Source organism: Camelus bactrianus, chromosome X (assembly GCF_048773025.1).
Source record: "Camelus bactrianus isolate YW-2024 breed Bactrian camel chromosome X, ASM4877302v1, whole genome shotgun sequence".
Classification (NCBI taxonomy): domain Eukaryota; kingdom Metazoa; phylum Chordata; class Mammalia; order Artiodactyla; family Camelidae; genus Camelus; species Camelus bactrianus.
In genome coordinates this window covers 27,922,727-27,940,729 of record NC_133575.1, presented here as the reverse complement: position 1 = coordinate 27,940,729, position 18,003 = coordinate 27,922,727, and the positions used below count along the sequence as shown (strand labels likewise).

Here is an 18,003-nt window from a genome sequence, read left to right as displayed (position 1 = left end):
GAAACAGCTGCTTTATTTAAACAGCATTTACAAAATGATATTTGGAAAGCTCTGTGTCATGTTTTGGCAGAAGTTAAGTCCAATTTGATGAGAGTTCATCTGCTCCATACATACTCTACACCTGGGAGTGAAAGGGACTTCAAGCCTGGAGCTCCACTTTCTTCCCTGTGACATCCACATAAGCCCCAGTGGTGAGAGCAACAATGAGGTGAGAACACAATCTTGGTCTGTACTTTGGGCATGGGCTGACACTTTGGTGGAGTAGCCAGTACAGGTGAATTAAAGACGGCAGGTCCTGGGAAGTGTGGGATTATACTGTGTGACCAATAGTAGCCCCTATTACAAGCTACTCTAGAAGCCTGCAGGTGAAAGCGATGATTCAGACAATACGTCTGTATTTCCATGTCCAGGAGTCACAAGAGTCAAAAAGTCAGCAGTCTAGCCCTGATTGTCCCTACTTGTTTTGGTTATGCTTACAAGAGCTAACAACCGAGATGAAAGTGACATAGATACCACCGACTGAAAAGTTCAGTCTTCCCCATTCTTCATCCCAACTTCTATTTCTGACTGATCTCCCCTTCCTTTTTATTTTTTCCAGCTTTACTGAGGTATTATTGACATAATATATTTAAGTTAGAGGTGTACACTGTGATGATTAGTTACATGTATATACTGCAAAATAACACTAAAATAAGGTCAGCTAACATCTCCATCTTGTCACATAATTAACAATTTGTGTGTGTGTGTGTGTGTGTGTGGTAACATTTAAGATCTACTCTCTAACAATATTCAAGCATATAGTGCAGCACTTAACTATACTGACCATGCTGTGCACTGGAGCCCCAGATCTTATTCAGGGAGTTTGTACCCTTTGACTAACATCTCATTTCCCCCACCCCCAGCTCCTAGCAACCACTACTCTACTCTTTATTTCTATGAGTTCAGCTATTTTAGATTCCACATATTAAGTGAGGAAAGACACTGTCTTTCTCCATCTGACTTATTTCACATTTTGTATTCAAGGTCCATTCATGCTGTTGCAAAAGGCAGGATTTCCTTCTTTCTCGTGGCTGAATACTATTCCATTTTGTGTGTGTGTGTGTGCGTGTGTGTGTACATATATACCACATCTTTATCCACTCATGCATTGATGGGCATTTAGGCAATTTCCCCATTTTGAGTCTTGTAAATAATGCTTCAATAAACATTGAGGTGCAGATAATTCTCTTTGAGATAGTGTTTTCATTTCCCTCAGATATATACCCAGAAGTGGGATTGCTTGATCATATGGCAGTTCTGTTTTTAGTTTTTGACTAATAAGCATATTTTTCCATAGTGAATATACTAATTTACATTCTTACCAACATTGCACAAGGATTCCTTTTTAGCTACATCCTCACCAACACTTGTTACCTCTTGTCTTTATAATAATAACCATTCTAACAGGTGTGAGATGATATCTCACTGTGGTTTTTATTTGCATTTCCCTGATCATTAGGGTTGTTAAGCACCTTTTCCTATACTTCTTAACTATAGATATGTCTTTGGGAAAATGTCTATTAAGCTCTCTACCCATTTTTAAATCAGAATGTTTCTTGCTATTGATTATATGAGTTATTTAAATATTATGTGCATTAACTCCTCACAGACATACATTTTGAAAATATTTTCTCCCATTCCATAGATTGCCTTTTGTTTTGTTGATTGTTTCCTTTGTTTTGCAGAATCTTTTCAGTTTGAACACAATCTTTATCAAAGAGGACATATGGATACCAGAAAAGCAGATAAAAATACATTAAACATCATTATCCTTTAAGGAAGTGTAAATTTAAACCCTATGAGACATGACTATACATCTGTTAGAATGGCTTTAAAAAAAAAATAGTAAAACTATCATGTCCAGGTGAGAATGTGAAACAACTAGATCTCTTATACATTGATTGTGGGAATGGAAAATGAGCCCCACTCTCTGGAAAACCACTCGGAAGTTTCTAATAAAGCTAACATATACTTATGTTTAAACAGGTCCCTGGTGCATATTTTTGTAGAGAAATGAAAACTTATGCTCACACACACACACACACACAAACTGTATCTCAATGTATTAAGAAACTTTATTTATAATAGCCAAAAACTGGAAGCAAATCATATGTCCTTCAGTGAGGAAAGGCTAAATGACTATGATCCATTCAATAGAATACTTCACTGCAATTAAAAAAAAATAGACAACTATACATGTTACAACTTGGATCAATCTCAAGGTCATAATGCTGAGTGAAAATAGCCAATGTTAAAGCTCAACCTTACTTACTTTATAATTGCATTTATATAAAATTCTTTAAGGCCAAATTATATAGTTATATATGTTACTGTGTTTGCCAGTATCTTTCAATCCTAATTTTTAATTTGAATTTCTTTGAAAAGCTGATTAGTTCTTTTGAGACATGAGTATGCTGCAATTATTTAGATCTTACTTATGACTTCTACAACTTATACTTCTGCTGAAGATGGAGTAACTGGGACTGGATTTACCCACCCACTTGTCTGAAACAACTAAAAAAAAAAAAGATAAAATACGTGGCAACACTATTCAATATACTAGACATCAGACCATAAAAAACAGTGATCACGAGGTGGGAAAGAATGAACATGAACCTGTAATTGCCCCAGGGTGCTGCCTGGAGCCCAAGTGGAGCCTGTGGTCTCTCTGAGTGGATAAGAGGAAGCTGAGAGCCAGGAGAGGACAAGGCAGCTAGGGTTCTTAAGAGACAGGACCAGAGAGGAGAGAGCTGCACAGAGAAAGAACTGTGGAGCCCACACAGGGCTGGGAGTACTTCCTGTCAGAGCAATAAAGCGTATCGTTCATGGGGCACCAACGAGAGTACTCAGAAGTCTTTTGTCTCAGCAGTGAGGTGAAGTAAGCCATAGTTCATGCTGCTCTGGTTCCAACTAACAAAGCTTCAAAGCAGGAATCAAAAGGATTATTTTGTTCCTAGGTAACTTCATAGCATTACGGACAAGAGTTTGAGATCTTGATGTAATGAAAAATTTTTTTAAAAAAGTGTATTTTCCCAAACAGCCAAAGCAATCTTTGGAAAGAAAAACAAAACTGGAAGAATAATGCTCCCTGGTTTCAAACTATACTACAAAACTACAGTAATCAAAACAATATGGCACTGCACAAAAACAGACACATAGATCAATGGAACAGAATAGACAGCCCAGAAATAAACCCATTCTTATGTGGTAAATTAATCTATGGCAAAAGAGGCAAGAATATACAATGGGGGAAAGACAACCTCTTCAATAAATAGTATTTGGAAAACTAGACAGCTACATGCAAAAAATGAAACTAGACCACTTTCTCACACTATACACAAATATAAGATCAAAATGGATTAAAGACTTAAAAGACCTGAAACCATAAAACTTCTAGAAGAAACACAAGCAGTATGCTCTTTGACATCAGTCTTAGCAATTTTTTTTTTTTGATCTGAAGTCTCCTCAGGCAAGGGAAACAAAAGCAAAAATAAACAAATGGGACTACATGAAACTAAAAAACTTTTTCACAGCAAAGGAAAGTATCAACAAAAACGAAAAGGCGGCCAACTGAATGGGAGAATATATTTGCAAATGATATATCTGATAGGGTGTTTATGTCCAAAATATACAAAAACTCATACAACTCAACATCAAATAAAAAAAAAGATTAAAAAATGGGCAGAAGCTCTGAATAGATGCTTTTCCAAAGAAGACATACAGAAGGCCAACAGTCATAGAATAAGATGTTTAATATCATTATTCATCAGAGAAATGCAACTCAAAACCACAATGAGGCACTGACTCACACCACCACTCAGAATGGCTATCATCAAGAAGACAACAAAAAAAATGTACTGCATTGCTGGTGAGAATATAAATTAGTGGAGGCATTATTAAAAACTGTATGGAGGCTCCTCAAAAAATTAAAACCAGAACAACATAGAATTGAGGAATTTCACTTCTGGTTATTACCCGAAGAAAACAAAAACACAACTTGAAAGTATATGCACTCCAGTGTTCACTGCAGCATTACTTACAATCTCCAAGATACAGAAGCAATATAAGTGCCCATGAACATATGAAGGGATAAAGAAGATGCAGTAATATGTATAATAGAATAATATTCAGCCATTAAAAATGATCTCTTGCCATTTGCAATAACATGGATGGATCTAGAGGGTTTCATGCTCAGTGAAATAAGTCAGAGAAAGACAAATACTATGATCTCACTTATATGTGGAATCTAAAAACAAAAGAAACAAAACAAAATGAAAACAGACTCACAGATATAGAGAACTAGGGATTTCCAAGGTTGAGGGGCTAGAGGGTTGGGTGAAATAGGTGAAGGGATTAAGAAGTACAAACTTCCAATTATAAAATAAATAAGCCACAGAAATGTGACATACAGCATAAGGAACATGGTCAACAATATTGTAATAACTTTCTTTGGGAACAGATGGTTACTTGACTTAATCCTGGTGAATATTTGTATATAAATGTATATAAATGTCAAATCACTATGTAATTCACCTGAAACTAACATAGTATTGTATGTCAACTATATTTAAAGTAAAAAAATAATTTTTAAATGTGTATTTCTTCTGGAAAACTGAAAAATATAAAATCACAATTTCACAATATTAGGCACCTGATCAAAATTATCAGACATGGAAAGAAGCAGAAATATACAGTCAATAAAAAGGAAAAACTAATCAATCAAAACTGACCAAGAAATGAGTATACAAGGCCATCAAAACCATTGTTATAACTATATTTTATATGTTCAAAAACAATAAGAAGGATTAAACTGGTCAGAGACATGGAAGATATAAATAGACCCAAAATATATCTGAAGAAGTGAAAGCTACAATGTCTGAGATAAAAATATATACTGGATTTAAATATTAAAAGAATAAAAAGATTCGTGAACCTATGTACATGAAAAAACATCACAACATAATTTTATAGTATATCTATGTATGAAAAAAAAATTAGAGTTAGTTTTATAACATATACCAGCTGTTAAATGTGTTCACCTTTGAGGAAGGGGAATTGTTGAGTTGTAAAGGGGGACAACTGTGGTTTCTTAGTATTGTTAGAATTTCTTTCAACAACAATAAATGCATAGTTATTTTAGTAATTAAAATACTCAAACAAGCCTAATACCGGAAAGAGCAGCTGTGTGTTAGAAAAAGTGAGCGCTAAATACAAAACCTGAATTGTGAACAACTTAATACAACAACACTTTATTTCTCCATGTGGATTGGCAGACATTCTGTACTAACAGGTAAGACAGGGCTCCAGGCTGCTTCCTTCTTGTAGGTCCACCCTATAAACACATGATTTCCATGTTTACTAATGAATGCAAGAAAAAACATGGAAGGTGCTAAACTGCACAGCAAATACTTTGGCTTGGAAATGGCAGATATTGCTTCTGCCCACAGATCAATGGCAAGAGCTAGTCATAGGATCTTTCAAACTACAAGTGCACTTGGTACTATAATCTCACCACCAGCTCGGGAAGGAGAGGAGGACGACAAGGATGAACACTGTTACATAGTAAGTGTTTAACACACTGTGACTAGTATACTTTTTATGACAATCGCCCTCTTTATTTTCTCTTAGAGTTCCTGAGGAGGCCAAATTGTCTTGCAATTCTCCAACTTTTTTGAGATCCTACTATAAGACGGTTGCTCCCAAACATATGCACACAACAAATTTTCATAAGGACCAAGTAAAATACCACCAGGAAGATTTTGCCTTCTTCACTCAGTAGTACGTTTCTGTACTGACCTAAACCATAACTTCTTATATCTTAATAAGATGAGACTGTTCTTCTTCCTGTTGGTTTCTGGTAAAAATCTATGAATTTCTGCCACCTTCAAGATGACCGAATATGTCTGAATACTTTTCCAGGTATCATTAAGCACAAGGAAAAATCAGGATTTTCTTTTGGGTCACATAATTACACAAGCAGCTGTAGAACTATACCGAAACATTTTTTTTTCTGTTAACCAAAGATAATGTGTCTGTCAATCAACAATTTTTCACCTCCTGGAAGGAGTCCAGGGATTTTAAGAAATTAATCCTCAGAAGATGTTTGCTGTGCAATGATTTCCAAGGTCTCTCACTTCTCAATAATCACTTATGAAAGAAGGTTCGGTAATGTACCACATAGGTAAGTTCATAAGCATATGTGTTTAGTAGGCAATCTTAAAAAAAAAAAATCATTAGAAGATGGCGGAGTGGTAGTAGGACCACGAGCTTGCCTCTCCTCATGACTACAATAAAACCATAATTGAATGCTAAACAACCATCGAAAAAAGACTGTAACCTAGCAAAAAAGCTCTTCTGCAGCTGGAAACATAAAGAGGGAACCACAGCAGGATGGTAGGAGGGGCATGCTCACAATATAACTGGGCCCCATACCCCTGGGTGGGGGACCCACAAGCTGAAGATTTGTTAAGTCACAGAGCCCCACGTCAGGCTCCCCAGCTCGGGTCCCAGCACTGGGAAGAGAAGGACACCCCAGGACATGTGGTTCTCCAGGCCAGTGGGGCTTGGCTCTGGGAGCCTTACGGGACTAGGGGAAATGAAGACTCCATTCGCTTCAGAAGCGTACACGGAAACTCACGTGCACTACGTCCAAGGGCCGAGGCAGTGATTTCATAGGAACCTGGGCCAGACCTGCCTGCTGGATTTGGAGGGTCTCCTGGGGATGTGGGGGTTGTCTGCAGCTCACTCAGGGACATAAAAGCTGGTAGCAGACATTCCGGGAGTGTTCATCTACATGAGCTTTCCTGGAGACCCACATCTTGATTGGATCATTAGCACCAAGACCTAGCCCCACCCAATAGCCTGTAGGGAAGCCTCAGGCCAAACAACATACAGGGTGGGAACACAGCCCCACCCATCATCAGACTTCCTGAGCCACAAAGGCCTCTAGACACAGCCCTACACACCAGAGGTCCAGGACCAAGCTCCACCCAGCAGTGGGAAGGCAATGGCTCCTCCTGCCAGGAAATCTGCATAAGCCTCTAGTCCAGCCTCATCCACCAGGGGCAGATACTCGAAATAAGAAAACAGTAATCCCAAAGCCTGTGGAAGGAATACACAAACACATAGAAAGACAATATGAGGCGGCAAAGGAACATCTCCCAGGCCAAGGCACAAGATAAAATCCCAGAAGAGGAAATAAGTGATGAGGAGATAGGCAATTTATCTGAGAAAGAGTTTAAAGTAATGATAGCCAAGATGTTCAGAGAACTCAAGAGGAGTACAGATGCACAGAGCGAAGTTTTTACCACAGAGTTGGAACATATAAATACCCAAACAGAGCTGAAGAATAAAATCACTGAAATGAACAACACACTAGAAGGAACCAAGAATAGACTAAATGAGGCAGAAGAACAGATCAGTGAGCTAGAAGACAGATTAGTGGGAATCACTACTTCAGAACAGGAAAAAAAAAAAAAAAAAGAATGAAAAGAAATGAGGATAGTTTAAGAGAACTCCGGGACAACATGAAGTGCACTAATACTCACATAATAGGGGTCCCAGAAAGAGAAGAGAGAGAGAAAGAACCTGAGAAAATTTTTGGAAAGATAGTAACCGAAAAATTCCCCAACTTGGGAAAGGAAATAGTCACCCAAGTCCCAGAAGCACAGAGTTCCACACAGGATCAACCCAAAGAGGAACACACCAAGGCAAACAGTCATCAAATTGACAACAATTAAGGATAAGGAGAAAATATAAAAATTAGCAAGAGAAAAGCAACAAATAACATACAAGGGAACTCCCATAAGGTTATCAGCTGATTTTTCAGCAGAAACTCTACAGGCCAGAACGGAGCGGCATGATATATTTAAAGTGATGCAAAGGGGAAACTTACAACCAAGAATACTCTATCCAGCAAGGCTCTCGTTCAGGCTTGATGGAGAAATCAAAAGCTTCATAGATAAAGAAAAGGTAAAAGATTTCAGCACCACCAAACCAGCTTTACAACAAATGTTAAAGGATCTTCTCGGTCATCAAACCGTAAGAAAAGAGAACAACAACAACAAAAAAGAGACCTACAAAAGATTGCTTTGGCTGTTCGGGGTCTTTTGTGGTTCCTTGTAAATTTTGGAATTGTTTGTTCTAGTTCTGTGAGGAATGTCACGAGTATATTGATGGGGCTTGTGTTGGATCTGTGGATCGCTTTGAGTAGTGTGGATTCTTCCAATCCCAACAGCGCAAGAAATCTTTCCATTTCTTTGTGCCATTTTGATTTTCAGAGTATAGGTAACTTTGTTGGTTAAGTTTATTTCTAGGAATTTTGTTGTTTTTGATGTAATGGAAATGTCTCTGCCAGTTAAAAAATTCTGGTTTTTCAAGTGAAAAAAAAACAGTGAATGAAGGGCCACAAATGGCAAAATACCCTTCTTTCTATGGATGAGTTGTATCCATTACATGTATGTATGTGTGTGTATATATATATATAGCATCTCCATTATCCACTCATCTATTGATGTGCACTTAGGATGCTTCCCTATCTTGGCAATTATATAAATAATGTTGCTGTTAATAGCAGGGTATATGTATCTTTTTGAGTTAATTCTTATTTTGTGGTTGGCTTTATTCCTTTGATAACTATGTAAGTTTAAAAAGCTAAAGCTCTAAATGTTCTTAGAAACAATGAACAGTATATATATGTAAATTTAAAAACACATGTGCAGTAAAAAAAAAAAATCTATCAAGCCATGAAAGACATAGAAGAAACTTGAAAGACATTAGTAAGTGAAAGAAGCCAGTCTGAAAAGGGTACAAACTATGATTCCACCCAAATGCCATTCTGGAAAAGGCACCGCTACAGAAACAATAAAAAGTTTGTGGTTTCCAGGGGTTTGGGGAGAGGGAGGGAGGGAGGAATGAACAGATGGAGCACAAGGGATTTTTAGGGCAATGAAATTATTCTGTATGATACTATAGTGGTGGCTACATGTCATTATGCATTTGTCAAAACCCATAGAATGTACAACATCAACAGTAAACCCTACTGTAAGCTATGGTTGATTTTGGTTGATAATCATGTGCCCATGTTGGTTCATCAATTGTACCAAATATGCCACACTGATGGGGGATGCTGAGGGTAGGGGAGTATGTATGTGTGGATGGGGAGGGCTATGTGGGAACTCTGTATTTTCTGCTCAATTCTGCTGTAAACCTGAAACTGCTCTAAAAAAAATAAAGTCTATTAAAAAAAACTCATTAGAATTCAATTGCAAATATCAAGGTGGTTTCAAAATCTTCTCTCCAACTTCAGGGTTCTATCCCCCAAATTAGCAGATTCTATGACAAATCACACTATATTCACCAGCTCTTTGGGAAAACATTTTGAGAATGAGGCAGAGAAGCCCAGTGGGTGGCCAGGTCCAACTTTCAACATCAGGTTACCTTTTATGTGGAAGAGGATGTTGCTATCACAGGGGTACAGGTAAGGGATAGGACCACCAGGGAGCTGGAATGCCCTAACTCAGGGGAAGGCAGGTGAATTTCACTGTTTGTTCCACTGGAAGCAGGTCTAAAGAGCTGGCCAGCAGGTCAGCTTCCAGTTTGTACAAGAGGGTTCATTGGAGAAGACCAGGGGAAGGGTGCTGTATTGCAGAGAGAGCAGGAGCTGATAAAAATGCCAGCCCTGAGGCAGAGTCAGCTCTCAAGACCTTAGAGCTCACAGACAACCCTCAAATTGTGTTTTTTATTTCAACCTTCTTTCTTTAAACCTACTTTAAGTTTCTGGTTTCAATATCCTTTTTCCTATATCCTGAGAGACATTAAGGAGTAGTGAGAAGAGAAATAACTTAAGGAACAAAAGGTCTGATTCAGGATGGGAAGAATGGAACATAGTGGGTTCCAGACAAATTTGGAGAAAAAGTCTTGTGACAGCTCTGTTACATACTAGACATGTGAAATCACAAGCTCTTTGAGCCTGAGGATCTTTTATGTGAATTTGGTTTGATAAGTACTGTCTTCTGGGACTGTTGTAATGTGTATGAAGTATATAATATACAAGGCACAGTGCCTGGAATATTGTAGGGCTTTAAAGAATGAGAGTTATTGCTGTGATTATGTTGACTCCAAACCCTACATCCTCACCTGGGTGTGTGAGAGTGCATTTTTATTAGTGTGTGCTTTCTAAATCTAGGCTTTTTTTTTTTTAGAACACAAAAGTGCTATGAACATGGTATATTAAATCAGACAAAAATGTTTATCAGCAAGTAAAACTTTAAAATTTCCCCCCCAAACAAACTGACAGAAAAAGAAACCAGTTTGTGGTTACCAGAGGCAGGGCGTAGAGGGAGAAGAAATTGTATGAAAGTGGTTGAAAGGTACAAACTTCCAGTTAGAAGATAAATAAATACCACATATGTAATGTACAAAATGACAAATACAATTAATACTGTTCTATGTTAGATATACAAGTTGTTAAGAGAGTAAATCCTGAGTTTGCATCATACGGAAAAAAATTTGTTTTCTGAATTTTGTATCTATAAGAGGTGACATATGTTTACTAAACCTATTGCAATAATCATTTCATGTTGTAAGTCTGATTATTATGCTCTACTATACACCTTAAACTTGCACAGTGCTGTACGTCAATTATATCTCAATGAAGCCGCAAAGAAAGAAACAAACAAGCGAAAACATTTCCCCTCAGAGTTTACGTTCTTTAATTTGGGGGAAGGAATGTCATCCCCAGCTGGATGTAATTCAGATTTCCTAGAATTTGCTTCAAGGACCAACACCTCTCCTCCCCGCCAGCTGCACTTTTTAGGGGTTCTTAACACAGTAGTCCCCCCATTTCCAAGGGGATACGCTCCAAGCACAGCAGTGGATGCCTGGAACGACTGATAGTACTGAACCCTATAGGTACTATCTTTATTATATATACACATCTAGGATACAGCTTAATTTATAAACTAGGTACAGTAAAAGAATATCCAAATTGGAAGCATCACTGCACTTCTGTTTGAGCCATTATTAAGTAAGAGGTACTTGAACCTCTTATGTTGAAGCACTGTGACAGTTGATCTGACAAGGCTACTAAGGGAATAACAGGCAGGATACGCTGGACAAAGTGATTCATGTCCCAGATGGGATGAAGCAGGACAGCATGGGATTTCATCACAGTGCTTAGAATGGTGTGCAACTTAAAACTAATGGATTACTTGCTTCCAGAATTTTCTGTTTAATATTTTTGGATCACAGTTGACCATGGGTAACTGAAAGCTCAAAAAGTGAAATCATGGATAAGGAGAGATTACTGCCCTTCAGCATATAGGTTATTTTGAACTGAAAGTACTTGAGAAACACTTGATGCAAGAAGGATACTCTAAGCCTACTTTGTCCCTGTGAAAGCAGGAGATAAATCTCCCTATGAAATGCACCCTCCCTATACCAGGAAGGGTTTAAGGCATCCTTACCACCAAAGACAAAGAATTTAGGGCCAGCAAGGCTATATAAATAAACACTGTTGTTTCTTCAACACCTAGTAACCCTAGTCCAAACCCCTTTTTCACGTCAATTCTTCAAAAACAGTTTCTTCGTCTGAAAGGTATAAAAGATTCCTGCTCTAGTTACTTGAGTCTCATATTTGGGATGCTCCTATACTTACAAACAAAATTAAATATGCTTTTCTGCTATTAAGTTATCTTTCTCTTACAAGGGAGTCTCAGAGAATAAACAAGTAGAGGGAAAACTATCTTTCCTCCCCTATACCTTCCATGCAACCCATGTATCCCCACCAAAATTTTAACTCTTGCTTATTATTTGCCAAATCACACTAAACACAGCTTAGTGAAATTTTCCCTTGAATGACACGAGCACTGGCTCTCCTAGGCAATGGTCAATTGTCAGCTCGGCCCATCATCCAGTTTTATGTAAAATCAACTCCCACTGAAGGATCTGAAGTCTCCCAAAGTCCCAAACTGCCATGACCTAACAGCAGTTAACACTTTAACAGTCTTACAGGATTCTCCACCTTTATCTACTCACTCCTTCATTTTACTTGTCCTTTAGGATATAGAAGATCCACCATTATCCTTAAAAGATTATTGCTCTATATGTTAAACCCTATGAGCAGGGCCTGAATTCTTAACCTCAGCATTCCCAGTACTAGTGCTGTGCTTTCCAAAGAGTAGGTGTTCACTGAAGTTTAGGGAATAAATGGTCCAATGAGCCTAAGGTCTAATTTATTAACATTTATTTCTTACTTATTCATGTATATTTCATTTAATTTTATAAAACAAAAACTAAAAGGGATAAGAATGCTTTAATATCTTTTATTTTTCCAACTCTATTTTTCCTTATTAATCCCAGCTATCTTAAAACTGATCCATCACATTTCTAAGAAAACGCCTATAGCAATGCCATTTTCTTATTTCAGGTGACAAAATAAGATGGATGGTTTCACAGCTTGTTTTAAAAACTTTTTATTTTTTAACAAAATTCTTACTTTAAACTCATTATGGGGGAAAGGGGAGGTAACAGCTCAGTGGTACAGGGCATGCTTATTAGAATGCATGAGGTCCTGGGTTCAATTCCCAGTATCACATTAAAAAAAAAAAACAACCTCATTATAGCACTAAATGTAAAGTTAACAACATTTATAAATCTGAAGATCCTGAAGCTACTTAAATCTATATTAAAAGAAATAATATTTGAATAACACGTATCTCAAAAAATAAGACTAAAATTTCAAGCTACTCATATAAAATAAGAACACATAGGGTTATACACCGTCTTCCTTTCAGCCACACCTCAGACCTAAATGCTACAAACACTAACTGCCTCTTCCATCAATGCATGAAGAAACCACCCCCGACTCCCCTAGGTGTGGGAGAAGCTGCTAGCCTTGGCACTGGAACTTGCAGTGGCCACGGAAGGAGAGACAGCCCTGCCTGAAATACTGGCTCTGGCTCTCTCTTCTTCATCTTGCAAAGCCTCCTCATACTGAGGTGGGAAAGAGCTTGGGTCAGTCCCATGAACCTTAGCGACAAACTCCAGGACCTTCATCTTGGTGGTTTCTGCGTGGGCTCTTGGGCCCCACAGGAATTCAAATTGTGCAGGATCAGTGTTGGCCACCTGGCGGTACTCCAGGTATTTTTCTTTCACAAAATCTTTGGTGATGAGCTTCCTGGGCTCTCCGAAGATGTAGTGCTTCCTTCCAGAATATATTCCTGTCAAATTCAGAACTTCCCAGACCTCGTCTTCGGTGGCATGGTTGCCCTTCATGAAGATCACGCCCAGGACAAGTATCAGGATGCCGGTCTTCGGCACGCCCACTTCACTGTGCAGCATCCCATCATAGGTGAGGCCCAATTTGATGAAGAGGCCATAGCGGTGGTTGGTGGGATCCACTTCCACTAGATCAAGGCCAAAGATCATCTCCATGCGCTCAGAGGCTCTCAGGAAGATCTCAGGAAAGTGGACTTCACACTTGTTGGTGACAATCTTCAACATATCTGCCTTTGTTACTGGCTCTTTCATTTGATACTTGAACAGCAGGAAACTGACCAACATAGCCACATCCTCATCTAGAGCATCTATGGGCACATTCTTGGGGTCTGGCACAGCCTGTGAGGTGTCTGGACTATCCTCTTCCTCTTGGCTCATGGAGACCTCATCTGATTTGTTGGATGAGGTGGCCGTGATGGCAACGGAAGATGCGTAGAAACTCTGAGCATCCTCAGGAGGGCTGGATGCAGCTGCCTCAAGAGGCTCCTTCGAATTGCCAGGCATTAGAGGACGGGAGGAGAGATGGGTCTCCTCCAGAGCCCTGGAGACCTGTGCCACCTCCAGACCCTGGGTCTTACTGAGGGTCTGAAGGCACTGATCCTGTGGGCATTGTGGAGTCTTCTGATGCTGCGGCATGTTGACGGTTGTGGGTGGCAATTGGCAGGAGTGTGGAGAACAGAATGGGCGATGGGGAATCACCACCTAAGGGAAAGAAGGCAGGTACGAGTGGGCTTAACTGGTAAACTCAACAATGAGGGTTTGATCAAAGCTGCCTCGAATGAACTTCTCCTGACAACAGTGCTATAGGGCCTCACAGGTCTCCTGACCCCCTGGTTGCTCTGTCCTGCAAAACATGATGGAGGAAATGTGAATGCTCCTCAGGGTCCAGGCAGCCAACCAGGCTGAGAATTCTCAGGGATCACACTAGGCAGTTGTGGTGGGCACTACAGCACCGTTACTGTTCCAAGGAGTGTGGTCCTATCAGTCCTCACTTAGGTTCATTACCTTGGCATTAGATAGGACACGGATCATTTCACCCATGCTAATACGAGGCTGTCCTCCTAAGTCCAAAGTCCCATCTCCTAAGACAACTCAGGAGGAAGAGTGCAGGTTTTCCCTGGTCTTCTGGGTTTTCCCTGGGCTGACAGCAGGAGCTACACTCTGAATACTATCACAACTGGTGTCAGTGGTCCCCCCAGTTCTCATTTACTTGTCTTACTTTGAATGCAATAATGTCCTAGATCTCTTCTGCTGATGTAACACTGTCCCCTCAGAGCAAATTCTCTACCTCCTGATATGTGGACAAGGTAAAGGTTAAGTCCACCTGACACCCTGCCCATAGCCTCTCAGCTCTGACAATACAGCAGGGCTATACTCTGTGATCCCCAATCTACAGGGGTTGGTGGTCCTTCAGTTTTCCTTCAGAGTCCTTGCCTTGGCTACTGGTGGTATCACAGGCCTGTCCACTCTGCAAAATAATGCCAATCCCTCTGCAGATAAGAAAGCCTTATTTTCCTGAGTCACACAAGAAGGAAGGAAGGAAGGAAGGAAGGAAGGAAGGAAGGAAGGAAGGAAGGACGGACGGACGGACACTGTCTATTCACTGCTACTAGGGCTTCTCTGGTATTACAGCAGAAGCTAGAAATTGTGGACCTCCCTCTGTACTAGGGTGAGTGGATCACTTCAGTCTCACTCAGGATCCCACCTTAATCCATGACAGGCCTTAGACTCCTTCCTCTGCTGACCTCCTATGATGTATATGATGTAGGCACATATACCAAGGACCTCACTTGTCTGAAACCCCAAGAAGGAAGAGACCGATCTTGTCACGTGATCTCTGACTAGAATTCCCTGGGCTGATAAGAGTACAGGGGCTCTTTGATGACCCTATGTTGTAGGGTGGATTCCATTCAGCCCTTACTCTGTGTCTCCATACAGACTTCTGTACTACCTGGTTACTCTATCCGCTGCTGATTTGAACCCGTCACCTTCAGACAAGACTGCCATCTCCCTAGGACTCCAGTACATGAAGAGATCTGGCGAGATGTCCAGACATCCTTGTTTGGGACTTCCCAGGGAATGACTATAGAGTCAGGAGGTATCATGGGTTCTGATCTATACTCTAGAGAGTTAACAGCCCTTTGCTCAAGTAAGGTCTACACCTTGGAACTTGCCAATGTGTGAGGCTCCTCCTCTCTGCCGACCCGATGTTGTTTCCTCACACCAAAGAGTCACATCTCTGACCCTTGAGGAGAAACTAAGGGAATGTCACATCCAGAGTTTCCAAAGGGTGACAGCAAAATAGAGCTCTTTTGAGACAATCTGTTATGGAGTGGTATCCCCATAAGCCTCACTTTGGGCCCTTCTTTTAACTTACAAAAGGTCCTGGGATCCTATGTCACATTCGTACCCTAACCTTCATCTCTCTGAGAACAGGAAATGTGGCAATGTCTCTGCCTAACAGCTTTGCACAAGGCCTCCCAGGAGGGAAAGTGGGCTAAAGTTAACTTACACACAGGCCCTAACTTCTGGGATGGATGATTGTATCAGCCCTCGCTTAGTGCCTTTATTTTGGCCACTTGTTGGGTCTCTGTCCACACCTTCTGCTACCTAATGCCACCCCTGCCAGAAAAAGGTCATTCCTCCCCAAGACAACTGAGAAGGAAGGGATGAGAAATCTCATATAATCAACATAGCCAGGCTCATCGGTGCTGACAGTGGGGCTAGACACTCCACGGCCCATCTATTTTGTGGTGGTCAGGCCCCTCAAGCCTCGACCTTATGTAAGTCTTAACTGGCCTTGGGACTCATCCTCTACTCACCTAATGTGCTGTGAGTCCCCTGTATTCAAACATTCTTCTCACTAAAAGCCCAAGAAGTGAGAAGAGCAACATCTTATCAGGTGATCCCTACCTGAAACACCCTGGACTGACAGTAAGAGTACACCTCTGTTGGGGCCCCTCTGTCCTAGAGTGGCTGATACCCTCGGTCCTAATTCTGTGTCTCAGTAAGTTCCTGGAAGCCCTTTTTGCACTTTCCTTTTTTAAATCCTTAGGTCACCACTCAGACAAACACAGTCACTTCTCTGAGCCCTCTGAAGATGAAGGTAGAAGGTGAGAATTCTGACCACTCCTGCCTCAGGTTTCCAGGGGCTAAATACAGAGGCAGAGTGGAGCTCATGGAGACCCCACCTGTACTGTAACGGGTGTACCCTTAGTCCTCACTCAGTGTCTCCACCTGAGGTCCTGGCACTCTATGCGACTTCTCTCTGCTGATTGTTTTTCACTCCTTATGTTAAAGACTCACTTACAAGTGGCCACCAAGGAGGAAGTGAGGGGACATTTCACCCAGATATCCATACCCACAGACTCCCAGGGCTGACATGTGTGGACACTCTGAGGCCACCTGTGTTCTGGGGTTCACCTCAGTCCTAACGCAGGGTCCTCACTTTGAATTCTTTAAGCAACTGGGAAACCACCTTCAGATAACCTGACTTTCTCTTTGACCAAAGCTTATATCTCATTGAAAACAAAAAGGATGATGTGAAGTTGTCGGACATGTGCTCATGTCTTACAGGAACCTTCTAGGATTGACCTAAGTGGCAGGAAGGAACACCACGGGGGTTCTCTGTTCTAAAATTTATGGTCCAGATGGTCTTATCGTGGGGTTCTCACCTTGAAAATAAGGATGGTGTGGGATCTATCCTTGTGACCAGAGTTTGTCCACTCACAATAAGGTCTCACTTCCCAGTGAATACACTGGCTAGCAGCGCTCGGAATCTCCAAGAACTCCCTGTGATCTGTGCGACCACACTTTTATGTGGTAAGTTTGCCCTTCAAATTAACTCAGTTAACACCTGTCAGTGCCTGAGATCTTGCTGACTTAACACAGTCTATTCAAACAAATCCTTTACCTTCCTGAGACCCTCTGTCTGCATCATTCCCTGGATCTCTCAGGGGTGACACAGGGGAAGGGCTCTGTAGAGCCCCCTCCACCACAAGTTGGCTAGGCCCACAATCCTCCCATGCGCTCCTCAAACTGGACACTGGTTGCTAATGTGCCCACTACCATCTACTGCCTCAGCTCTGCCCCCACTCCTCCCCCCGCCACCCCGACCCCACCAAGGCCTCATGTCTGTTGAGACCCTCAAAATGGAAGTGAGGAGAATCTCATGACAGAACACTGAGAGCTGACCGCGGGTGTAGCCGCTGTGCCACATCCTCTGTCCTGTGGTCTGAGGAACCCTAAGAATTCACTCGGGGTCGTCACCGGGACTCCTGCAGGACCTGAGACGCCTTCCTATGGTGACATGATACCGTCTACCCCAGACTAAGGCCTCCCCTCCCTCAGACTCCGGACGCCGAGGTCAGCAGCAGCATTTCCGGCTCCCGTTGCCCGGGGCCTCTCAGGGCTGATCTCTCGGCTGAGGCTCAGAGGGAATTCTCCTCAGGACTCAGTCCTGTCTGGGGGGAATTCTCCTCAGGACTCAGTCCTGTCTGGGGGGAATTCTCCTCAGGACTCAGTCCTGTCTGGGGGGAATTCTCCTCAGGACTCAGTCCTGTCTGGGGGGAATTCTCCTCAGGACTCAGTCCTGTCTGGGGGGAATTCTCCTCAGGACTCAGTCCTGTCTGGGGGGAATTCTCCTCAGGACTCAGTCCTGTCTGGGGGGAATTCTCCTCAGGACTC

The 18,003-nt window shown here is 41.3% G+C and overlaps 1 protein-coding gene across 1 annotated transcript; it reads right to left on the bottom strand.

The window, feature by feature from the left end:
• Positions 1–12,536: 12,536 nt before the first annotated feature.
• LOC105081277 (melanoma-associated antigen B16-like) lies at positions 12,537–14,027 on the bottom strand. The gene has a single exon (XM_010970424.3). The coding sequence runs from the start codon at positions 13,951–13,953 to the stop codon at positions 12,910–12,912; it is 1,044 nt and encodes a 347-aa protein (XP_010968726.1). The 5' UTR covers positions 13,954–14,027; the 3' UTR covers positions 12,537–12,909.
• Positions 14,028–18,003: the final 3,976 nt, after the last annotated feature.

Bases quoted from the DNA above. Each gene is read 5' to 3' on its own strand.
- LOC105081277 (XM_010970424.3), bottom strand. From the start codon at position 13,953: ATGCCGCAGCATCAGAAGACTCCACAATGCCCACAGGATCAGTGCCTT.